Source organism: Anser brachyrhynchus (genome assembly GCF_964034855.1).
Source record: "Anser brachyrhynchus genome assembly, chromosome: 9".
Lineage (NCBI taxonomy): Eukaryota > Metazoa > Chordata > Aves > Anseriformes > Anatidae > Anser > Anser brachyrhynchus.
The window spans coordinates 8002119-8028737 of NC_137703.1; the positions used below are offsets into that span (position 1 = coordinate 8002119).

General features: G+C 39.4%; 1 protein-coding gene across 1 annotated transcript in view; it reads right to left on the bottom strand.

Annotated features, from left to right (window-relative positions):
* PEX5L (peroxisomal biogenesis factor 5 like) overlaps positions 1-22361 on the bottom strand; it is a 114464-nt gene extending 92103 nt beyond the window's left edge. Inside the window, exon 1 of the mRNA XM_080604602.1 lies at positions 22022-22361. Within this exon, the coding sequence (XP_080460728.1) occupies positions 22022-22042 (21 nt within the window). The 5' untranslated portion in view covers positions 22043-22361. The remainder of the gene's footprint in view (positions 1-22021) is intronic.
* Between the last annotated feature and the right edge of the window lie 4258 nt (positions 22362-26619).

The window sequence follows — 26619 nt, forward strand, 5'->3', positions numbered from 1 at the left end:
CTCAGAAAACAGGCCTGTGTTCATAGGTATGGAGAACTGTGTGTGCGTTAATGGCCTCCAGAGTGCTGGTGCTTTTCAAGTGTCTTGGAATCCCCATAAAAGATCTTTGGTATGTGCGGGGCTGACAATGTACCAATAAAAGTGTAAAATGTTTATTGCTGATTTTGATAACTTTGTGGTGCAAATGGGATGATTTCTAGCATGGCACTTTGATTCATATTCAAGGTTGAAGGGTTAAATTTGATTCATATTCAAGGTTGAAGGGTTACTAAGAAAATATTGAAGTCCATACAAACAGAGCAAGAATTTTTAGAATTCATTTGGAGATGGTGTTCTGGTGTTTACTGTTAACTTTGCATTAATGTCTTGTTTAATTTTTTTTATGGCTATGTATATATATATATAAAAATATATATATATATAAAATAAAACTTTGCTTTGCCAAAATGCACTTAGAATTTTAGCCTTAGTAATTAGCTCTAATGAAGATGCAGCTATTGATTTTCTGGGGACAAGAGTGCTCTTATTACATAGAAGTTACAGTTCTACCAATTTTTAGAACATAACTAAATATTTTCGCGTAATAAGTCTGGTAGGAAGTCAGAGTGGAAATGGTTTTCCATTCTCTTTCTGTGACCTTCCAATGATTCTGTCTAACCCTGCATTTTGCTTGAGGAAACAGCTATACAAATTTTCTACACAGAAAAGTCCAAGTCTTTATTTCTTGTATACATAACTGATTGATAACTCATGTGAAATCTGACTGTGGTTGATTTTTATGGTTTATTCTCAAATCTACCTTTTCAGAGTGGTAGTTACATAGGTTAATAAACATTTTTTTTTTCAAGTAAATATAGCTATAGAGCTGAATGTGTTCAAAGTATGCTGTTTGGAAAAGGTCCCTCATAATCTTATACAAATAGCTTTATTTCCCACAAGGCTCCCATTATCCTCTGTAGTAATTGGGCCATAAATGCTAATTTTACAGGAAAAAATATTTTAGAATACATTTCACATTTTAGATAAAGCGAGAAATTGTTCAGGAGGCTCGAAGTTCAGACTGCTGTAATGATAAAACACATTAAGCTTTGTTTTAAGAAGTTACAGAACAGCACAGCCTCTGCAGCATGAGCTGCAGCAGTTGCGGCCTTGCCTACTCGTCACGGGCTCCGATGTCAGATCGATGCTGACCACCAGAAAGTTCCCACAAGTACTGGCACAGTTTACTGTGAAATGTTTTTGAAAATAGTTGTCTTTCTTTTGGCATCTGCCCATGGTATTTTTTTAGTGTTTAGGGCATAAAATATAAAGACTCCACAATTTCAAGCCAGGAGGTAATAGATTCTGTCTCATGGTTGGATGTTCAAGCCATTTCCCTGGGGCCATCAGAAGTCTGTTGGTTTGCTGCATGGTCACTGCTCAGTCTATTGGCAAGTCTTAGGCACTGAGTTAACCTCAGCTCTCAGTCACTCCTCATGCACAAAGTACTTTAAATTCTACTTTTTGTGGGAGGTGAGGGACTGAGGGGGGATTCTATGCGATTGAAAGTGTGTGTGCCATTGCTCACTAAAATGATCTTTTTCCGAAATATGACTGCAGCTTGTTAACTGATGCACACACATATGAAGTCAGCGTTAATTGAGTTATATTGGGTAGCGTGGCAGAATCCAGCAAGTCTGACATACGGGGGAATCGCAAGTACCTCAGATGCTATCTGTGCTATTAATGTACCGCATTTAGTTACTGTGAGAACTCTTCAATATAACTTGATCTGTTGGATTGTCAAAATGTTATTTAAATAATACTGATGTATGGTATTCAGGAGATGGGCTTCAGTTAAGCAAGAGTCTTAGCACTCCATAGTTATTAATAAAGCTTTACATGAGTCTATCTTTCAGTAACTATTTCTGATAGTTTCAAATATAACTTAACCCCTAGTTATAATAAAGTAAGCTTAAGAAAAGAGATGTCTTTCCCCATGAATTCCCAGCTAACAGCTGGCCCTGCTGTCTACATGGCACCGCTGCCAGGGACCTGCTGGCCATGACCAGAGTCATCAGCTCTCAGCGACTGCAGTGCAGGACAAAGACTCTAGTGTGGATCCAGCTGCGAGCACTGGGTATCACTGGCCACATTTCGGTAGCACAGGGGTGGCTGCTGTGGGAGGAGGCCAAGGCTGCCCCTTGCCACTTTGCCCTGCTGCTTGTTGGTCTGGGGCTTCACTACCGATGCTCCCAGCTGAAGAGGACTAAGTGGATTTGTACAAACACAGCGTGGTAGCATGATATGTCTTGATTAAGGCTTATTTGAATAGCTTTGTTTTGAGTAAATACAGCTGCAAGGGAAAGGTACAGGCACATAATATTGTCGGTGAATTATTAAGTATCAACTTTTTGCTGCTGGATAAATTAAATACTTAGGAGAGGAAAAAATAATTGGTCAAAACGTTAGGAATTCAAGGTAAGGAGCTGTTTTAGCAAAGTAAATCTGACAGCATCCAGGATCCAGGCAGAGATTCATTGCACTACCTTGGGTCTGCTGAGACTGTTCTAAATAAACTAAGTAGGCTTTGCTTTGTAAACAAGTTGATTCAGCTACTTAGTCCCTATAGAGGGGTTTGTTGCCTTCTACTTGTCATGAGGAAATAGCAACAACATCCCTTCAATCTTAATCCAGCAGTAAATATATATATATGGTAGATGTATTGTGGTTTGAATTAATAATGAATAGTTTCTGTAATAAATAATAATAATAAAAAAGTAAGATGTCATCAATTCCAAAATATATAAGCTTCTGTAATTTAGTGTCTCCTGACTGACTAGTTCAGGTAAATGTTCAAACACTTAGCAAAGTATTTTGCAGATAAGGTCACTGCCTTTCTGACCCCCTTGTACACAATATGTTTGTAAATCAGTGCACTCTATTTTGGTGTCAGTTACACAGAAATTACTACCATACACCTAAAAAGATTGGGAGAAGGGAATTAATATAATTAATACCTTCATGGAATGAACAGGACAGAAATGCATCCAGTGAATAATTGGAAAGCGTGGAATAGACTTAGTGTTGTAACTGCTGGCAGTATTGCCTTGGTTATCACAAACGATAAGCAGTTTGGGGTGGTGGCATTGCATGTAGTATTTATCCTTTCTACTAAACAAGGAAATAAGAGATTCTTAGTCGAATCAACGCAGTTGCTCTTCTAACTTGTGTTTTTTGTAATATTGATTTACCCAAATCAATGCAATTCCTACTTTCAGCTTTACTCTGGTCTTGACTTCTCGCATTCTCTCCATGAGAGGATTGTCTCCAACTGTAGTCTGTTTAATGTCTTTAAATATTGATCATTCTTATCAAAATCAGGACATACACTAACCTATTTCTTTTACTGACAAGTTCAGACACCTTTTTCTTTTTTCTTTTCTTCTTTAATCATTCTGAGTGTGAATACAACCCCCCCCTTTTTTTTTTTATTTTCCCTAACTGGTGAGTAACTTTGTTTCCTTTCCATGTATAAGCAAAAGAGGAGTTCTTTATCTGTGGTCTTGTCTACATTATTCTTAGTGAGAAATTATTTCAGGTTTAGAGACTTTCATTCCCTATTTTGTTATTTGGACTGTAAAAAGTTCTCTTGTTGCAGGGAACTTCCAAGAAAATTCTAAAATAGATGTATGATTAAACTGCCAAAGAGTAGGTACATTTTTTGCTTACAATAATATACAGGAATACACACTCCTGACATATATACACAAAAAAATTTTAAGTTCACTCTACAAAGCAGCCTTCCATTTGCTTGACCCAGCCTTTTTCTGAAAGTTTATCATAATTTCCTTCCACAAGACTAGAGGTGAAATCCTAGTCCCTCCAAAGGCAATGGAAACTTTTACACTGTAAGATGATTTTGTGCCACATATAGCAAGAGTGCGCTGCTGCCTGGAGGGTTCTTCCTCCAGCTCCTCCAACTGCCACTTTTGTCCACTGTAAGTGAACAGAACTGCTGTGTTGGCAACGAGAAGATAGACTTTTAACTCATTCTTTCATGTCCATATTTACGCTGCTCCTGACTGAGTTAGGTGTGCTATCTATGCCTATAAATACAATTAAAAACATTTTCATTATAATCCAGCTTACCTGAGAATTCTAAAAAAGAAAAACAAAAACCTTCTTTATTCTTGTAAAATGAGTTCTAATATATTCTGTATGTGTATGAAAGAACTGTTCTAACATGTTGCTAATACTCCCTAGGAGTACTTTGAAGAATTAGTAATGGAATAACTTGAGCAATTTCCCGTCACTTTAGTCTTCAGCGTTAAACTAGATGCTTTTCCAGAATATATGTTCTCAATTCAAACTATGATCTTTCCAATCGAGTAAGTGGGTGAAGTTCATCAGCCTGTATTGGAACCCTTTTTTTTTTAATTATTATTTTATAATTTCAAGTGTGGTCTAAATGTCAAAAACATTTGTTAGTTTTACCTCTAATTGTGCACCTTGGTGTATTTCTATATATAATTTATATCTTAATTCCAGCTCATGAATCTTGTCATTGGTTCAATCTTGTCATTTAACAGGAGCTTCTGCCTACTTTTGTCTGTAGTTGCTTGGGTAATACTTGTCTTTTGGAGAAAGCTTAAACTAGTTAAAATTTCTGGATGATCAACTTCATTTTTCATGTTACTATGACACTGAGTTTCTAGAGTAACTATTCCTGATTTCCCTTGCAGCTGTTGTTAAATTGGATCGGAATTTAATCTGGGGGTCTTTTGTGTTTTGTAGTCTCTCCTTTGGGATGGACCATGTAGAAATTCATCAGACCAAATACCTTGCTTGCAGCAGTGCAATAACTTTCAATAAAAAGGAAAATATTGAAGTAACTTTACTAAGTGACTAGAATTGTTCAAATGAATTATAAATGATATCTAAATTAAATTCAAGAAGAGACCGTCTGGACCTACTGAAAAAGAACATGTTAAGAGAAGCTCTACCCCTCCATTAATCAGAAAGCAATAGTTCTTTTGCTCCTCTACATGCGAAATGATTAACTTAGAAAGAAATGCTTTCCATGTGGATGAATGGTATGAAAAGGAAAATAATAAGCAATGTTTTCTTGGGTAACAAGCAGAAGTTTCAAGTGAAAGAAATACATTTCCTCTAGAGAATAAACCGCAAGAAGTAAACAGGAAGTGGTGGCTGAGGGCTACTTTATGGCACCCTTACTCCAAGGAAAATCTTACTCCATTAGTAGCACCATTAAATCCAGCAGTATTACTCTTAGAAAAATGTCATATTTCATTCTTATTAGTGGTCACAATCTGACCCTACAGGAATAATGTTTATAAGACAGCAGTGAAATGTTTCGCTGTGGCTGCCCCTGCACACATTCATAATATATCTGAAATTTATTTTTAAAATATTTGTGTCTATTCTTGGATTTTCATACTGAATCTACACAACATCCTGCATCCCGTGTTTTGCGCGGTTTTGTTTCTACCGCTCCCCGGCTATGAGTGTCTGTGTGTACGATTTCTTTATGTAGATCCACGCGGTGACGTGGTCAAAAGGTTAATACATTGCAGGGAGGGAGGGAAGGGCTCCCAAAGGTTACAAGCCTCCCCAGGGGCTTCATAGCAGCCTTGATACCTATATTCCTTTTAGATGGTAATATTTGGCAGTAGACTTGCATGCTTAAATTAGTAGACATGCAATTTACATCTCCCTAGTTTGCTCTCAAAGCCACACCATTCTGAAGCAATCTATCTCTCGGTGATGTACTGGAAGATCAGGATTTCACTCCAGGATTTCCAGCCTCTGAGTGTCTGGAAATGCCCTGCTTTTCTTAAAGGTGGGAAATCAGTCCAGTTTCTCTCCCTTGTATCTTTTATGCAGCTGACTGTTTGCATTTAGTCTCTTTATCACAAAATACAAAACCATTTTAGCATTACCCCCCCCCAAACTTACCTTGCAATATTTTGGTAGCATGTTATTAGCTTGCACTGGCCTTTCTTCCCTGGAGCCTGGCATCAGAGTCCAAATGAGGTCATTGATCTAAAAAAGTGTAGTGGTCTCATCCTAGCCTCTGTTACGGACGTCTGCAAATTCACATCGCAGAAACAATACCTTGCTCAGTCCAGTCCAGTGTGCTCTGCAGCCTCTGCTCAAGAGAAAGGCTCAGGGCTTCGACAGCGGTATTGCTAATGGTCAGGACTGTACGGCTTGAGCAGTGCTGTGTCAGTATCAGGAAGCTTTTACCGTGCCTGGGTTCCTGTCAGTGCTACTAATTCAATCACTTACATATGCAATAAATTCACATGAAAAATTAACAAATACCTAGCCAGCAGCCGTGCCCTCTGTTCTTTCTTTCTTCCTAAAAAAATCCCAACTATGCAGCTTTCTCTTAAAATGATATGGTTTAATGGTTTATGGATGTTTTCAGCATGTTTTGTATTTCAGCATTTGGTGAAAATGAAATTTTTCTTTTATTGCTAAATAGCTTCTCAATATCGATCCATGGTATATGCTGTTTAGCTGCTATTTCTAATACCTTGCATCAGGTTCTCTTCTAATTACATCTGCCATCCCTTGAACTAAAAGGGTCTCTGCAGATGTCTGAGGGAGTATAGCTCAGCAACTGGCACTGATCCGTTCCATTCATCTTAAGATCTCTATCTGATTTTATTCTATTTTTCATTTCTAAGATTCACTGCAGACAATTTTTAGCATGATTGTTAAGGTAATAGCTCAAAAAGCAGCGCGCTGTATGGGGGGAATAGAACTCCCTCCTCCTCCTAAACAAGAATCCTAAGCAAGGGAACTGAGATCCAACTAGCTTTCCTTATCCACTTTCTTTGAGAGGTTGATGATCTTCCCTTGAGAGTTGGCCAGGGATTCGACAAGCAGGAGCCTACATCTCACACAGTTTAAATAAAAAGAAGCATATTCAAAACTGAGAATAGTTTATAAGCACTGTTGACTTACTCCGGAAGACTGAATCAGCTGCTAGTGTGCCCCTGTGCAGCAAACTGATTAGTGCAAATCGAGGCTGGGCTCGTGGTGTTATCCTGCTTATAGGAATTATTTTATTACCTTTTATTACAGAGTATACAGCAGTTATGAAGTAATGCATCAGATGGGCTGCATTACAATTGATTAGTCAGACACAGATGGGATTACACCAGGACACAGTGGTGCAAACGAGGTTTTTCTAGTACCACCAGGGGCTCCTGATCCACTGAACCCCATGTTCAAACTTCGCTCCTAAATTCTGCCCCCCTGCTCTGGTACTGTGCACCTCATGCATGGTGCAGAATGAGGCTCCTCTTCCTCCCTGTGGGGTTGGAGCCATCCAGCCCGTGACTGCTGTTACACTCATTTGTGTGAAATTTGGAAAAAAGCTTGGACTCAAATCTAAAGGTTATTTTTAAGATGGTTTTTCATTTTTATCGGAATAAAAAATCAACATAAGTTTCCATAACTACATGGATGTGTGCTTTTATACCTTTTAATACATCTAGAGGATGGAAGTGCTTTTATTCCTGTCTTACTGATGGAGAACAGAGGCACAAAGACAGTAAGTGCCTCATCCAAGTTCATAAAGAAAATCTGTGGCAATGGCAAAGCAGGAACTTAACCCCCAATCCCTCTGTAGCAGTGCCGTAAGCACGGGAGGTTACTTCTTTATGCCCATGGATCCAGAAAGTTACCGGACAGAACTTGCATTAAAATTAAAACCAAAACAAAACACAGTGCATTTGGAATTGGTCCCAATGTTAATGGTTTGTAACCAATGAGACCCAAAGCAGCTCCAGTGAAGGACTTGAGACCTGGCACATGCAGACTTGGGAGAACTTCAGCTTTGCTGGGAAATCCAACTTGAGCTGCTGCTCTAAGGGTCCTACCTGGTGCCTTTCCCCCAGACTGAGCTGTCAGGCAGGGCAGGCCCTGTGTGTTTTTCCCACACCCAGATGATTACGCGAGGTCTTGAAACTTCTCTGTTTTTCCCCAAATCAGAGTCAAGGGTTGCCTTTTTAAAATCCAATCAGTAAATGACAGTTTCACAAAAAACTGCTTAACAGAGGTGGAGTGCTTTTCTCATGTAACCTACTGGGGGAAAATGACCTGAAAGTAATGGAACCTGCCTCTTTCATAGAGTAGATCATATTTAAAACCCTTCAGATTTTAAAACAGGTATTTTAATCCTTCATCTGTTTATGTAGAAAGTACATAATGTACCACTTACCGATGGAGTGTAAACAAGTATAAATCCCCAAAGTGGAATTTAGCCTACTTAGGTATGTTATTTCTCAGCATTCACAAAATGAAGATATCCTTTTTAAAACTACTTTGAGACAAAACAGTGTTTCCTGCTGTGAAAGATTCTAAATAAAATCCTGATTGCACTGAAGTTAATGGTATTGTTTTCATTGATTTTACTGGAACCAGGATTTCAGTGGACAAGGCAGAGATGAACACAGAGTAGCATCTTTTTAAAGAAATCTGGTAGTGTTAGTGCATGGTGCCATGATCCTGTACCAGTAATAAGAAAGTGATGGAAGACAGAACTCTGTGACAAATTTCCTGGTTTGAAATTATGCTCCTCATATTTCAGAAATTTCAGAAATTTTACTGCCCATAAACACAAATTCTAATGGGCTGTCCCAAACTGAAACTGGAGTGAAACAAGTAGTAACCAGATATCTTAAATGGCTATTTCTCCTATTATTTAGTGGGACCCTGTAAGCATAAGCAGATTTTATTCTGTGCATGCCTATAATATATTTATTTTGTCTTTTATGGAATGGATTTTATTATTTGAGGAGAAACAAATGACAAGTGCAGATGAACTCTTAAGGAGTGATCCTATTGCCTGTCAAGAAGTGCTATACATAAAAAACAAAAAAGAACATGAAAAAATATAGAAGCATAATCGTCTCTGAATAGCAAACTTATCAGAGTATTCTGCAAGGTATTAGCAGGTCTTTGATAAGTACATCTGTAATTCTCGGTTGAAGTGAGAACGGTCCAGCCATCATCTCACTGGTTTCAAAATAAAACTGTCTGATATATCACAGCAAAAAAGCAGCCGTGCTAATTCTTCACCTGTAGCTGAGCGTACATGTGTTTCTTCTGCACTCCCTGATGACCACTGTCCAAAAGATTATGCAGGTAAAGCAATGCTTTCCTCTCTGCTGAAATCCTAACTAGGATTTTAATTTTTAGAACTGATGATCTCGCAAGAAAGGCTGGATATTAGAGAACACCTGTTGGCAGCGATATATCAAAAGGCATTTAACTCAGATGAGATGGCTAGTTGAAAAACAATTTATTGTTTAGACATGCATTAGTGTAAGCCTCGTTTCCTTCTGAACAGCTTTGCAAAAGTCAGTAGAAAAGCTGCCTATTCCCATATTTACAGATTTTCAGCTAATGGTAATTGTCCACTGGGCACACCATGTGCGTGCATTTTAGCCATTTGGTAAACTTTGTGTATTTAGTCTTTCTGGTCTGTGTCTGGTTGGCCACTTCAGTAGCAATACTTCTGTTCCTTAATTCTGTGAATGATGCTTACATGGGACAGGACTTGAGCAGGGAGGAATAGTAAGTAGTTTCATTCGTACCGTCACATAAAGTTAGTATGTTTGTAGCTTAACAAATACACAAAATATACACGCACCAATCAGCATGTACAGTTGTTTCTGTGGTGATTAACGAGGCTGAGTCAATAGCTTGGAAATTTTATCTGAAACTTTATTTCTGATATTTGTCTGTGACTATCTGAGAAAAAGGGCAGTGAAATTTTGTTACTCTTTGACAACTATAAAATTGTTTTTCCACCAACGCATACGAGGTTTACGTATCTAGTTTATCAACACCTGGTCCAATGTTATAACAAACGTTACTAAATATAATTTGGAAATAAGTGTTCATTTTATGTGCACTGGCAGGAGAAAGTAGTTAACTCATTAAATAACCACCCTATTTCCTTGCTAAGTAAATTTAGCAATATGCTTTTGCATATCTATTGCATATCTAGCCATTATCCAGTGATCTCACATATTTGGAAACTTTTTGCTGGCATGACTCCTGAAATTCTGAAATGTGAGAAGCAGAGTGATGCTCAGTAAGCTGCAGCACAGCAACTGCTAGCAACCAAGAGCTGCAAGGCTTCAAGGCTGTTCTTAAGTTGTGATGGAGTGTTCATGGACATCCATCTGCCAGATAGACGTTGGGATGCAAATCACAGCCACCATGATCTGAAGGGGGACAAGAACCCCCGCAATTAGATCCTGCAGTAATTTTATGAATCTGAATTAACCTAGAAATCATTTTTTACTCAATATATCAGAAGGGACATAGAACTGACTTTAAAACACAGTTTTATGATCAGTTCAAAGAGAACAGCCCAAAGTGAGCTCAGTAGATTTTCCTGAGAAGGACTGCAAAGCCAAGTACTCTGTTCTCTTCTTTAAGAGCGTTATGCTCTAAATAATGACCATCACATTTGGTTTTGGAGCTCAGGAAAGAAAAGGAAGCTGGTGGTAGGATGGAAATTGAGCTGTATCCTAGCTCTGCTGTGGTCAGGGAAAATACCTCTACTGATCCTGATGGGTTCTGATTATATTCTCATGCACACACACTTTGGCTGTTATTAAAATAGATTTAAACTTACTGTTACACCATGTTAACACAGCTGGTGATTTCAAACCCTCAGTGCCTGCTTGCTGGAACATGAATATAAAATGTGGAAAAGCTTCAGTGTTTCTAGTATGAACCATTGAGTTTAGCTGTATGGGGGAAGGAAACACACTTCCTCTGATTATTAAGATTTTACACACAGCAAAACTATCAGTTCAGCTGAGTGGGAGACTCAGTAAGGAAACTAGGAGAGAGAGTATTCCAAGCGTAGAGCTCAGGTCTGTGACATTTTGGAGTAGGGCAATGGGAGAAGTGAGACTAATTTGTCAGCTCCTGCGTTGTTCTGTCAGTAGGAGGTTACAGGATCAGTGAAAACAATCAAGCCCTCCTCAGCCACAATGGGAAGACTTTTGGCTTCTTGCAGTTGAAGATTTTGGTTTTGCTCAGCATGAGTCAAGGTCTATTTCTGCTGAAGTTGGAGAAATTTCAGAAGACAAGAAGGGTATTGTTGGGTTATAGAGTTTGTCTTCTGCTGTCATAGGCAGCATGTCATAAAAAGTCTTTCATAAATTGATTGTTTCATCTTTAAAGTAATTAGTGTTTTTTTATTTTTTCCTCCACTGTTCCAGTTGGAAGGCTATTGGAAATCTTGATTGGTCTAATGATCAGAAATCTTCTAATTTCCAACCTAAATTTATTCACAGACGGTTAATATCCATTTGTTCGTGTGCCAGTTTTGTCCTTAGCTAATTTAGGTTCTCCGTATCTGGTGTTTATCTCCCTGATGCATTTACATGCTGTGATTATGCTCCTGCTGAGCCATCATTTCGCTCAACAAAATAAGCCAAAATCTTTTGGTCTCTTCTCATAAGACTTTCCCTTCTTCTTGATCATCCATCCTTCTTTGGACCTGTTTCCTTCTTGGCCAGAGCTTTACAAGACGCTCAGCTGAAAATTTGCTAGTGACATTGTAAACTGGCATTGACATTTTTCTGACTCTTCCGGAAAAAAAACTCTTCTAAAACTAAAACTTCACTTGTGTTTTTACGGGTATATTAATGGCTTATAGCCATCTTGTATATGCAAGTCTATCTTAATAATTTCTAAATTATATTTTACAGCTTAGGGTAGATTTTTATTTTATTTTTGTTACTGATGATCAGCTGCATATTGTGCTGTTAAATATCATCGTATTTGTACTGTTTCCACTTGAAGTTCACATAGTTCCCTCTGTGTAGTGACCTAATACTCACCAGTACTGATGATGATTCCCAATACCGATGATGTTTCATCAGTAGGTTTACGGATGAAAACATTGGACATCACTTCTAGAACTCATCCATAAAGACCTTCATCAATAAACTTTCTTTCAGAAACCGTCCTTCCTTTAATGCTGTATTTTTCTGGTTCTTGTGAACAAGTTTCCTGCCCTCTCTGTGGTTTTGCTATTATTCCTCACTTCTTCCATCTTCACTAATAACGTCTTTTGAGGCACTATAGCAAATGCTTACCAAAGACCATAGAAATCAAAGTCAGTTACATTTCCTTTGCCTAAAAAGCCCGTTACGACAACAAAATGTTAAGTTGGTCTGGCATTATCTTCTGTTGGTAAATTCAAATAGCATCTTTTCCATTTTTCTGTGCATGTTTGTTTAATCTTCTTCTCCCTTAAAGTCTATACCTAAAACCTTGCAGATTACGGATAGCCATTTGGGTATCTGGGCTGTTAGTTGCCTTATTCTGTGATTCTGTGATTATTATTTTTATTACCCTATTTTAAATCTTGACACATTTTCTATTGTCCTGTCATATGGCACCATATCTGGATTCATAACTACACTTAAATATTTGCTACCAAGTCTTCAGGTCCATATACCAGTTCCATCAGCAGTGTGGGACAGAGATTATATTGTGTACTTCTGCTTGAGCTCTTGCTTCACATGCTGCTAATAACTGCATTCATACCCTCATAACCATTTTGGTTTGGGGCCATTAATTAGGTTGCCTATAATATGGATGCCAGTTTGAGTACATTTTTCTTTCCTTTTTTTTTTTGGTCTTAATCATGTAACTGAAAAACTTTCAACAGTTGTTTTAATAAACTTTCAATGAGGTCTAACTAAGCTTTACTTTAGGCAGCTTGTACTTTTTATTTTTGTCTTGGAGGAGCACTTTCTCTCCGTTCCTTGTGTGTTCTTTACTTATTCTTAACATTTTAAATATTGAATCTTACTTTTTTCCCATGCTTTCTTGGGATCCAGGTTCATAATACAACTAACACCTTAGACTTGCTGTATTTCCTGAGCAGCACGTCTTTTGAGTGCTCTAGGGATGACTTTTTTCACTGTTTCTATGTAGTATCCAGCTATTTTCTAATGATTCGCACTCCTTTGTTGTGGTTGTTGCACAGGGTCATGCGAGTTTATGCATCCCTTTTCATTTTATATTTCCCACCACGCTGTGTATGTTACCTGGATTAAGTACAGTGGTAATATTAACAATGTTTTCTACTGTTCAGAACAATAATGGCACTTCCTAATTTCCATTCCTTTGCCTTTTTTCTGTTGTGCATCATAATTTTCCTGCTTAATTTTCTTTACTAAGACTCTAATCTAACCTAATGCCATTATTACTTTGACAAGGCTGTTTTGGCTTGTTTCTTTTTACAGTTATTAGTGCTGGCCACTCTTCCTTGTATTTCTTTCTCAAAGTCGTCTTAAAATTGTCTTGGTTCTTGGAAGGAGTGTTGGATTGTTGGATAGCAGATAGAAAAAGATAAAATACCTCATCTACATCTGAACCCTTTAACTGGAAAATTATCTTTCCTGCAAAACTTCAGTGAATGACAGCAGAAATAGTCATTTTGATGAGACACATGTTGAGCTACACTTTACTATTTCATTAATCGTATCTATGAGAATATGTCCAACACCTTAGTGAAGACTGACACCATCCTTCTACCTCACATAAATAATAATAATCTGTTCTTTTGTGTAAAATAACAATTGCTGGCTTTTTTTTTTTTCAGAACTTCGTATCAGGGAATCCTGATTTTACAAAGCTCTGGCAGATTACCATCACTTTAAAATGTGATGTTATCTATCAATTTTAACTAATACAAATACTCAAAACATTGATATTTATTATAATCTTTGCTTATTCCTGTACTTATGATAGCAAACTTGACCTTAGTGAATTCAGTGAACCTCTCTCAATTGACTTTAAAAGAAAAGCGAGAGTTCCTGAACCTTTATCTTGAAGCAAGTACCAGTTAGAAAATATTGCATTAGAAATTGCAATTAGTAACAGCTTTTCTGTCCCTGTACAGGATGTGCTATAGTCTCTAGTTGATGCTGTAACTTTGGGACCTGACATTAGGAAGACAGGGATTAATGTGAAAAGTGCTTGGGAGCCAATTATTTTCTTATTTACATCAGTATAATTTCCACTTACTTTCACTTATGTAAATAAAGATACAGTGGGCTCAAATGTTGGTCACACCATGCACTTCACTTCTTCAGCTAGATAATAACATGAGCGGTAAGGGAAATTTAAAAATTTTCCTTCTGCTTTTAAAATCTAGTCTATAAAGCCAAATTATCAATCTAAGGTAAAAATACAAAGAAATAATGTGACTGATCCTAAAATAAATGCATGCCAAAAACATTCTCAAGCTGTTGTTTCTAAATGGCAATGGCTGAGTGTATCTGAATTTCTTTTATGTCTCTTATAACAGAAGACAAAGTCTTAATGTAATCAAGAAAGATTGTTTGTCTGAATTCATTGCACAGTGCTTTCCTTATCACATATGCTTTTGTTATTACACTGACAGATTCTAAATGCATTGCTATTATTTTGTATGTTGATTGAAAAATGCTGTCCAAAGATATTTGTACTCATGTAACTTGTATTATATTCAATATCCTTATTAAGACAAGAGGACTTTTAAGGGATTGATATGAAGGCAACAGGCAAAAAATTTTGAGAAAGCCTTTGAACCTGAGTAGGGAGGAGAAAATGAGCAAAATGGATGAAACAATGAAAGAAGAAAAATACTGGTAAATCTATCTGACTGCCTTGATAGGCTGTGGAGAGGTGGAGGAAGGAAACCCGGGGCTTACACCAATTATGCCAGCCTGAGTGAAGTCTAATCGAAACTGTCTGGGAGGAACTGCGTTAATACTGAGACATGTTGACTAACTATGCCACCCTTGGAAAAAATCAAATTCAGGGGATAAGTTTAAACTTTGGTTTGTGTTCTCTGTTGATGGAGCTAGGTGATCTGATGAGACATGCTTTTTTCCATTCAGTACAATATGTTTCAAATCTTCATGTTTTAGACTTTAACTTAATTAACTTATTCGCAAATAAACCATTGGAAGTAAAACTCGTGTACCAACGACTCAGAATTTCAAAAGCCTGAGAAGAAAGGAACAGAATATTACACTGCTCATAATAATTGTAGGCTGGTAGAAGAATTTGCTGAATATAGTCTTTGTGATCCTTGGGCATTTTATTAGTAATGTTATTGGACAATGATGAAAATGCATAACTATAGAAAGCCATCTCCTACTTTACGTGTTATGACACCTGATTTGGAAGGTGGCTGTTTTTGTGATATTGACTATTCCTGAAATAGATTGTGCAAATTTACCTTCTGCAATACAAACAACTAGTTGATACTTCTCGTTCTGGGTATGTAAGAAAAACAAACCTGTCATATTCATTCTAAGTAATATTCTGATGTTTTTACCATTTTCATTTCTAACTATTGCAGAAGGGGTAGCTAATTAAATTGCATGGTTTTAAACAGACCTGTTTTAGACATCAAAACCCTTCTTAAAAGTTTCTGCAGATTCAGCTTGTTTAGAAAGTTTTTTTTTTTATAAATTATGAATGATTTTCTGATTATGAATGTTTATGAGTCTGCATTTCCTAAAGCAAACTCTATATTTCTGTATAGCTTATTTATCCTACGCTTTCATGCATTTGGGTATTTCATACTGATCTAGTTTGTGACCTTTCTTTCCAACTTTTTGGCCTCCTTCCTTTGCATAGCAGTTTTATCTACACACTTCCATTCTAAGACTTGGCCTGCCTTTCATTCTTTTTCCTCTCTCTGCCCTATTAACTGTGGGCCCCATTAAATTAATTAGTTTTCAAACATGTGTAAGGTTATGCTTTCAAACAAGTATAAGGTTAAGTAATCAAAATAGACTCTCTTGCTAAAATAGACCGTGTATGCAAAGCAAATATATTTATCCACACACATGCTAACGCAGACCTTGTACAGGCTGACTCTCAGTTGCATAACAGCAGTCAGCATTGATTTATGAAGTGTTGATACCAACATACACCAGAACAATATCTCTGCATATAAGTTATAACTGCATTAATGGACTGGGGTTTAAGTTTTAAAAACTTAAAGCGTCATCCTAAAAAATTAGAATGTGAGTAATTTTGCCTGAACTCTTCCAGAAAAATCATGGTAAGTCTCCACACAGCTGAAGTGTTTTGTGATTGATTATCAGACCTTGCCTTTAGTAGTTGCATGGGTGCATTTTAGGATGTTTGAAATCAGTATTTTTAAAAAAAGGTAACCACTACTCAAGCTTAACATACTAACCTATGCTAAGTAATCAGAGTGGACAGCATAGGTGAGGCAAAATGGATGCATGGAAAGGTGACTGAGCTTGCCAAAGCTATATGATGAAACTAGAGGTAAAATCTGAGTTTCTGGATGTCTAATTTAAAAACCTAACCTCTGTATTGTGCTATCATAAATTATGGCAGTAGTGGTAATTTTAAAAAAAATACATCACAATTTCTTAAGTAAACAGTGCCTCTTTTGTGAAGGTTATATATTGGAAATAGACTAACATTTACATAAATAAATAGAACCTGAGAGAACAGCATGGAGCTGTGACAGAGGAAGGTCAGGCTGGGTGTTAGGAAAAGGTTCTTCACCCAGAGGGTGGCAAGGCACTGGGACAGGCTCCCCAAGGCAGTGGTCACGACACTGAGCCTGCCGGAGTTCAAGAAGAGTTTGGACAACACTCTCAGACAAAGGGTCTGATTTTGTGGTGGTCCTGTGTGGAGCCAAGATTTGGACTCAAATCTTGTGGGTGCCTCCCAACTCGGGATATGGTGTGATTTTAATTGACAGTGCTGGGGACTGTTGGTTTTCCTTGTTTTGAATGAATTTCATTCCAGAATAGAGTGCCATCTCCCTATTTAGGTAGAAAGAGTTCCTCTTAATTTACATCAGCAAAAATGCACTGGGTGCCAAGAGTTCCTGAGCCTTTTGCAAGATTTTCTGCAAGATTCTTGTACGACTGCCTAACGGCTTCATGGAGCGCTTATCTATACCGGCGTTGCGCACAATTTGAATAGTTTCAGCATGTCTCTTAGCCAAAAACAGTTTATCACCTTTTTTTTTGAACAAACTCCATTCAATGAAAACTAGCTCATTATTTTTAGCTTGTTTCATTTATAAGCAGTTCATAATCTGCTCTTCAAAACTCGAAAAGCTGCTAGTGAATAATTGAAAAATATCAAAACAAAATGGAAAACATACCACCATAAACACTGCCCTGGCATTGTGAGTGTTTTTACAAAAGGCTTGTAATAATGAAAAATTATCTGTTTAGCATAATGGAATTTCAGTAAGGCTGGGAGTTATGATTCATCAACATCACCAGGGGTCAGTTAGCATTCCAGCAATGTGTCTAGATTTTTAGAATTTTGTAGTTTAAAGTTATTAAGTTTCTGTTGATCTTAACAGCTGAACAAAGATTCAATTTAGCATTGAATTCAATTTTATGTTGCCTATATTTTTTATGGGCTGCTTTATTCATGTACAAAATGCGTAGCTGAGCGATTCCATTTTTGTAATCATAATTGATGAATAGCTTGGGTTTTATTTATTTTCAGTAGCAGTGTAACCAACACTACTAGAGTATTTTTAATAGGTTACTAAATAAGCAACGATGGGACTTGCATCAGCAGATAATCCTGCGACAATTCTGCTTCACTACTCCCAGTCAAGCCTTAAGTGTTGGGAAATCAGTGCAAAAATATTTTTTATAACTTCTAAAATACTTAGCAATGCTTTTCAGGCCCAGTAAAACATGTGAAGCCCTTGAGGTTTGATCTTGCAAAAAATTTTCATGTGTACATAGTTATGCTTTCTGTAGACTCACTGCAGCCATATATGTTTGGGCTTGAAGAATGAGATCTTACTGAAATGTGGATTGATATGGATCATGTCATCTAAATGTGAAATGCCAGTGGTAGAACATTAAATATCAGTACAGAACACAACGCAACAATTAGAGGCGTGAAGTTGATTGGCTATTCAATTAAAAGTTTAGGAGTAGCTATCTGATTTGGAACTTGGCCAAGGCATCGTGACTAATAAGCCTGTTTGTGTGACAAAGCGCCAAAGGAACTCGCGTAGCCATGTGTGGTCAAAATTTCTCCTTTGTGTAAATTAAGCCGTTTCCAAACATAACACTGCCACACATAAAATCCCATGCCAACATTTGGCAAAGCACCTCTTCTGTTCGAGCATTTGTGTTGGAGAAAGCTGGCTATATACAGCATCACGGCAGAGTTTTGAAAGCGTTTATTCTGAATGTCCTCGGAAGCTGAATGCTGCTGCCCGTTCTGTGATTGTCATTTACCCTCTGCCCATGTACAGACTGTCATGGAAGTCAATGGGAGGGACTGATACCGGGTCCATGATATACTGTGAAAACTTTAAAATGGCTTATTGTTGGTTGTTAAAATGATAGACGTTTCAGAACAGTAACTGTGGGATGAACTCAGCTTATGTTCTGCTTCCATCTGGCCTGCTACTGTTTCCTTGAGGAAGATGGGAAACAGCACACGCTGTCCTAAGAGAGAAACACCTCTCCTTCACCTGGACAGATTAGCACTGAGACTCTTTGCCATATCTGTGCAATCCCAAAGCAGACACAGAGCCCCTGGAACTGCCTGGGACCTGAAGCGTGCCCTGGGTGTGCTCCTGCAGCCATCAGGCCTGGTGCTGTCAGCACCTGAGCCTGCTGCACTAAGTAGGGCTGCTGACATAACCGAAGGTTGCGCTCAGAGGCAAGCGGCCGGCGCGGCTCGTCTCAAGTTCTCCTTCTCATATAAAAGCCCCACCATAAAGGCTCGGGCTTCAGACGTGTAAACCGAACAGGCTGGTAAGTAGTACGGCAAAACCGAACGCTTATGATTGCTGTGATAGTGAAATAGCTCTGAAAGAGCTCCTGTGGTGCTGTGCTTCTCTGCATCCTGTTCCTGTCTGTGGTGCTGGCTCTGGGGAAGGCCACTTTTTTTTCCTCCTAGTAGTTTATGTGAAAGCGTGCAGCACACAAGTAACACAAAAGCTATGCGAAGGTACCTGGCAATATAAAGACTGTGGCTGAACCTGCAGCATGCCTTCCTTTTAGATTGTTTTTTCTCTGTCTTTGGGATTTTTGCTTAGGACCTCTCTAGTATTTCTGTGTTGTGAAGATCTGTTTATAAAACAGTAAGAGGGAAATCTAAACCTAGGTCTTTGGAATAAACCAAGAAATGTTCTGGGATTCATGAAAAAAAAAAGTAATGTAAGCTAAAACTTTACAAGAAATACACATACTATGGTCTGATATAGTAGAGAACTTCAAGTGCCTTCACTTCAGGTGACTTCTGCGGTGCATAAATACAACGTATATTTCATGCACACTTGCAGAATTCATAGAGCTTAGAAATTCCCCTGCTGAAGCTCATAATGCCTGATGCCTATTTGAGATAGGTAAATTCTCAGTGTGCGTAATTATGTTCATGACATTGTTAGAGTTGCTAATGTTCTCACCTTTCAGAAGATTTTGAAGAATTAGCTGAGCTACAGCAGGTTATTAATAAAACATTGGCTTTGTAAACATCTTTAAAAGTAATTAGATTGAGGAATCATTTCTGCAGATTTTACTTTTACTTCTGAAAACAGAGCACTGGCAATAAAGGAAACCATGACTGGCATTCGAAACCAGATCCTTGATTTGATCCCTCTAAGTTCAGAAGAACTTCTGCCTTAAAGATCATAGGATTAGGCATTACATGTTGGCACATTTTTCATTTGGATGCATAAATTAGATGCCTGGGTGCCCAGTTAGGGTCCGCCTCAGGACGCCAATTTCACTTGAAAGCAGTGAAAGCTGTGAGTGCTCAGAGTCTTTGAAAACAAGGAGTCCAGGTAGTGACTCAGGTGCCTAGCTTAATCCATGCAGGTTTGAATAGTATTATAGTTTAACTTATTTTACACTGGCAGGTAATTTCAAATAGTTTTCCTTAAGTTAGTACAAAGAAGTCTAACAAAAAGTCTTGGGAGATGTTAAGAACAGACCTGTAATGCTTAGGATGTGCCTGCGCTTTTGGTAGTGTGTGGTTTGATGCTGTACGTGTGTGGTAGCTTCAGTAGTTTGTGTTCTAATGTGGCTTAATAAATGTTACAGTACATAATTTCATTGCGATAAAATTAGCTCTTTATTGTCTTTGACTCACTTAAAGGCTCTAATTAAGGATATAGTAAACATGAGAATCTTTCATAATGCTTTAGGCTTTATTTAGGAGTTGCCTGAAGCCCGTTAATGCTTCCTGTCAGGGCAGAAATACATTACCAAGTTTGGCTGATGCACTCAGGTGGGTTTTCATTTTTAGCAGGCGAGTGTACTGAATATGAATAGTATTTAAATTAAGCAAACTTTTAAAGTGGATTTGGATAGCATTTAATTACATTTGAGCTAGATAAACCAAAGTATTTTGAAAGAAAAAAATTAAAGGACATCAGTCATAATATATTTGTATGTTTTAACCTGTTTTTCTACTGCAAATTGGATTTCAGCCTTTTAATGACTCAGAAAATTTACAATGTTGCCAGCACCCTCAGTATTCCATTACATTGCCTTTTAAAAAGTGGTGTGTGCTTGTTGAAACCTTGTGACATACTAGCCATAGCAAAGAACTTCTGCTTTCTTAAGGGTATAAATACTTATTTGCCAGTATCCAATTAATTAACACCAGTTACAGAACTGTTTTCTTTACAATAAAACAATGCATCCTTTAATCTTATTATCATAAATAGTAGCATGCAATAGTAGTATCTGCTTCCATTGATTCCGTTTCTTGTTAAAACCTGTTTGCTCTCTCTGACAAGCGATATTATGACACAGTATTTATCATTGTTGAGATCAGATAACACAAACATGAAAGAGTAACTGGTATCATTCAGCTCTGGAAAGCACAGAGTGCTGAATCAGAGTCCTCACTTAACTCACGTATTTTGTACACAATCCTGTGTTTGGCATTGACTTAAGTTTAATTTCCCTGATGACCATTCAGCAGATTTTTAAATGCTCTGCAGAATCGCACCACAGAGAAGTGGTCAGCTCACACTTGCTAGAACTGCAGTTTCCCTGTAAACAGCCTTAGTACTAACACACGCCACATGCCAGACTGGTGCCACTGTACGTGATAAAAGCATCTGGTCACTCCTGGCAATGAGCACAAAGCCAGAGTGGGTCCCAAAGCAAAGAAACGCATTTGGGAGATCCGTGTAAACCTTTACTCCACTTTGGCATTTCCTCCTCCAAAATACATTTGGCTTTCCAAGGAAGAGCCACGTGAAGGAGAGCGGGAGTCAAGGTTAAAGTCATCACGTCCAAGACACGGGTATGTTTGTGTCAGGGAGAGGCATTTTCCGCTGTGGCGATGTGGATCAGTAGGACCAGGAGGCAAGATTTCTACCTGAAACGTTGAAGTCACTTAGACATGTGCCTGAAATTCATTCTACAAAGTCATTCCAGGGCTTAGCAAAATCAATTCTCATCCCATGTTGGGAGGGCAGAATAGAAATCCATCACCTTTAAGCACAACACATTGTGCGAATCAACGGCTTCAGTGTGACATGAAATCTTTGCAGATTTTGCAAAGCAAGTGCTATGTCTTTTCCCTTATTGTTTGTCCTTCACTTGACATACAGGAAGAGATGCATCAAGAAGATGGCAAGAGACATGTGTCACTTAAAGCATGCCATAACAATGTTTGCCCTGGAATGCTCCCTTGAATCTGTTTGAACAAGCAGGCACAATAAATGGGTAAATATACACCAGACTTCACCTAGTTACAAAGTTGACAGAGCCCCTTTTCCGTCCTCCCCCTCGAGCAGAGCTCGCCCCTCCAGCCCCGGCTCGGAGCGCCACGCTCGCGTTGCACCCCTTCACTTGTTGCACGGTGCCAAGGTGGCATCTCCCCTCCGCTCAGCCCGCGGAAACTTCCCGGAATCCCGATTCGGGGGAGCCCGTTCCAGGGGCTGCTGCTCTCCAGCCTGCTTGCAGCCTCTTACCTGCATGTGTCCCTGGTACATTCTGCTTCAGGTGCCCCTCAGGCCGGCAGCTTGGGTGTCCGCTGCGATGCGGGGGCACTTCCCCCGGGCGCTCGGCTGAAAGAAAAAGGGAAAAAAAAAAAAAAAAAAAAAAAAAGCCTAACCCTGGACAGAGCTATTTTTGCCAAAGCTCCACTTTGTCCTGGAAGCTCCCTTCCCTCTTCTCCGTAACCCGGCGCTGCGGGCCGCCTCCTCCCCTCCTCTCCTCTCTCTCTCCCTGTCTCTCCCCGCTCCGCCGCCCTTTAACGCGGAGCCGCCCCGGAGCTGTCCCCTCGCCCGGTGCTGGGGGGAGGCGGCGCGGCCCGAGGCGGCGGCGGCTGCGGGGCCGCCGGGCGGGGAGCGCCGCGGGGCGGAGCGGGGCCGGGCCGGGAGGAGCCGAGCGGGGCCGGGAGGAGCCGGGAGGAGCCGGGAGGAGCCGAGCCTCGTCCCGCCGCCGCCTCCCCCCCCCGGCCGCAGGGGGAGCGCCGCCAGCCGGGGCCGTGCGGAGCCCCCCCGAGCATCGGGGCCGCCGGGAGGCCGGGGAAGCGCGGCCCCGCCGGGGCCTGACGGCTTCCGCTGCAGCAATTAAAGAAATAATTAAAAAAATAAATAAATAACAGTGAGCGTGGTGATCATCAAAATAAAAATAAATCGGAGCGTGCTGGAGGCAGAGCACGGGAAAAGCCGGAGCTGGCGCACGGAGCCTCCCGAGTTTTGCTGCCTCGCCCGGCAGGAGGCTGCGCCCCGCTGCTGCGGCTGCAACCGGGCGGCTGGAACAGGGCTGCTGGCGGCTGCCGGGAAACTTCAGCAGCCCCGAGCCGGAGGGACGCAAGGGCAGCGCTCCTGTCTGCACTGGAGGTTGGCGGTGTGCTGGGGCCGGGCCCTGCACCGAGCGCCACGTAGGGAAAGTAAAGGTGACCCCGCGTGCTCCACGCAGAACATCCGGATGCTCGTGTTCTAGCCTGACGATGTTGCAAAATGCAAAGACAAAAAGAAGCCAGCTAAACCTATGTCAAGTGCATGACAATGTTTTTCTGTGCTTACTAAAGACGTTACCAGAACAGAAAGCAATCGGGTAATGGCCCGCGTGTGCAAAATTCTCACCTTGTAAACGGGCACAACAGGCCTGCGAAATCCTGCAGGTGCCACCTGTGTTGTCTTGGATCCAGCCTTCCCCACCTCAAACCTTAAACTTCTGATCTGCTAAAGGGTTTGCTTCACTGCAAATCTCTGTCCCGCCTAGTGTATCCATGTTCAGTTGTACAGGAACCATCCCGTGCCTCGCATTTGCTATATTGCATAATTTCTTGGCTCTGAGCTACAAGTTTTACTGTTAAACTGCACAAAACTTTATGGACTGACCAGAGCAATCCAACCTCAAGCATGTACCGGTACCAGAGCAATGCAAAATAGATTTCTCATCCCTGAACACTTGTATCATCACAGACCTCATTTTAGCTAACTGAATATGCCTTTTTGAAGTGTTCCTATTCAGTAAAAAAAGGGGGGCTGCAGAACGTGAGCCTGTAAACTTGTCAGTGATGGCACCACCAAAATCTAGCAGTTATTTTTATTCCTTTCGCTTAAACTTGGGTGTTTTATCTTTTAGGTAGTAAAAGTGACAGTTGTCTTCTTACATCCAATGAATATGCATCCAACTCGCTATGATTTTCAGAGCAGCCTAGGAGTTTAGCCACACATTGGTGACAAAAAGAAATAAAAAAGGAATATATTTTTTTTTGCCTACGTTCCTTAAATTACTTTGAAAACCTCTGTTAAGAGCTGATGAACTTAAAACACTTCTTTGGCATTGTCCATACATGTTAGGCATACTTTACTGTGAAATACCACTGCATAATGCAGTCGACTGTACTTACGTAGATGGAAAGATCAGATTTGAGTTATCATGGTTTTACTTGAAATGTAAAGTATGGAGTACTCATTTTATGGAGAGAGATATGCGGCTACCTTTTTGCTCAATTTAGAAGAAAATTCACCTATAGATGAAAAATAGCCACTCCTATTTAAACTTAGAGCCTTGGTGTCTTTGCTGTTTATTGAACAGAGAGGTATTAGGCTAACAAACTTTCAGTAGTCTTGAACTTGCACTCTTGCTCTAATTGCACTGTCCTTTCCTGGGCTAGTGTGCAAGTTTCCTGTGATTTTCTTTCTTTCTTTCTTTTCTCTTTCCTTCCTTCCTTCCTTGTACAGAGCTTTTTTTGTTTGTGTTTGGTTTTGTTTTGTTGTTGTTGTTTATTTTCTTTTTGTTGTTGTTTGCTTGCTTTTTTTCATCAGGTGGAAGCTGGGGTAAATTTGTCAAAGCCAGTATATAGTAATATATACGCATATATATGTATTAATCTAAGTGTATACATAATGACTTAAAATTTTCCTACATGTTAGAAGGAACTACACTTATAGTGCGAGAATTGTTAATCCAGGAGTTATTATTCATGCCATGTTATTTCCGGATGAGAGACAAAGGCTGTTGGAATTTGGCAAGATAAAGATGCTAGATATGAAATTTTACAGTATAGTGTGTTTTGGAGTAGACATTTTTTCTTAATTCACCAGAAGCAGAGGCATCAGTTTCTCAGTTTGTTGATACAGTGGCATAATGATGCCACATTTTGGCAGGATCTGGCAGATCCAGGACAGCCAAGTGGATCCAGCTTTTACCTTTTGGCTTATCAGGGAGCTAAATCACTTGGCGCTGGTCAGTAAGAGGAGCAGGCTGGCACAGCAGCAGGCAGTGCAGTGCAGAGACAGAGGGAGATGCACGCATAGATAGCTGGATGGCAGCGGTTTCTTCTTGAGGAGCTGTTCTTTAAATATCTTTCAGTGCAAATCACACACATGCACACACTGTGCTGTGCTTCCCCAAGTGTAAACTCTGCCGCTGCTCCAGCTATTTACTAGAGAGAGCTTCAGCAAGCTTGTTTCTCTCTCCATCTAATCGGTGAATAATGTTTATTGCTTGGTTATAAATAAAATCTCAGAAATGTGCTCTGGGGGGTGGGGCAGAAAGTATTAGTTTGCAGTTCTGAAGCATTGATATAAAGGCATTTTATTTACAGCTTTAAAAAAGGTGAGTGCCAGCATCCACGCTGTTTATGACTCTGCTCTACATGTGACTGCAAAGGTCTATTTTGTTATAGGGCGTGTTTAGTCACACAGAGTCCACTTGCCTAAAATGGTTTAAAAACATTTCCTTGATTCTGTGGAAAACATTTTTCTGTTGTGGTCCCTTTTATGGCAGTCTGTGTGCCTGCATTAGGACTTGAACCAGTGATGTCTGTGTGCTGTGAGCTCTCAGAGCTTTGCTGTTTGTTATGGCAAAAATGGGAAAAATCATCATAAAAAATATGAAAGTCGTAATGTTTGTTAAGAAAAAGAAGAGTCACCATATGGCTCAACAGATTTTAATTAATATTAAATTGCCAGGGAAAAATTTGCAAAAAGTCAAATAAAAATCCTTTATTTTACAAATAAATGCTTCGATTTTTTTTCCAAATACTTTTATGGGGAAATTAGGATAACCAAGAAGCTTAGAGATGGCAATGGGAGTGCAAGGGCATTGTCAGAGATACAAAAGTGCATAAGGTGTTTTTGGAAGTCTGGTAGCTACCTAGTTACTGTCAAAAATTTGACATTTAACTCCCACTGAGAGGCCTGTTGATTTTCAATAGCAATGGATATTTCATTCCTTTAGGCTTTACTAATATTTATGTCATCTTGGCAATCTAAGAAATAGTTTTAAATCACTGGCTCTGAAACTGCCCAAGGAGAAGCATATAGCTTCCAAATTAAAAACAGTTAGCATAGTGTTCGTCATTAATGAAATGTTTGGAATGGCAAAGTCTGTTTTCTATGCCAAGAAACCACATGGCAAGGGCAAGTCATGATTTTTGTTAGGGAAATCATTGAATGATAAACAGACCTGCACATTCCAAGTCAGAAAATCAAATACATACTCAATGTGAAACCTACTTATGTGCACTTCCCTAATAGGGGTGCTTTTCTTAATGTGGGACACAGTTTGAAAGAGGATGAGCTTTCATAGCTGTAAGTTGTGCACGATAAAAGGTGCTCAGTGGAAGAGATTTAAATGGAAATTGAGGGCAGTGTTCAGTGGCACTGGAGGCAGCTATTGCCTGTGATGTGCTGTGTTCCTGCAGCCTCAGAAGCAAGAGAGCACTTTGGGGGACTTGGACCTCCGTGTGCACCGTGGGTTGTGGTCTCTATCACTCTGCTGTGCTTCCTGTGTCCCTCCAAATCTCTTTTATTTCTCATGTATGACAACAGTTTGTGTTGCCAGCATCCAATGATAATGTGTTTGATCATAAAGATATAGATTTGCTGCTTTGTTCGACAATAGATCAATGTTCTCGTGCATATACTTTATATAAAACATCAGTCTATTAGCTCATGCAACCATGGAGATAATAAGTAATTCGCATACATGGAAACTCCTCGGGTTAATTTAGGTCTAATGTCTGTATTTTATTAAGAAAGAGATATTTACAAACATTAATACTAATAAATATTTTCGTAAATAATATTTTCTGCTAACTGGAAAT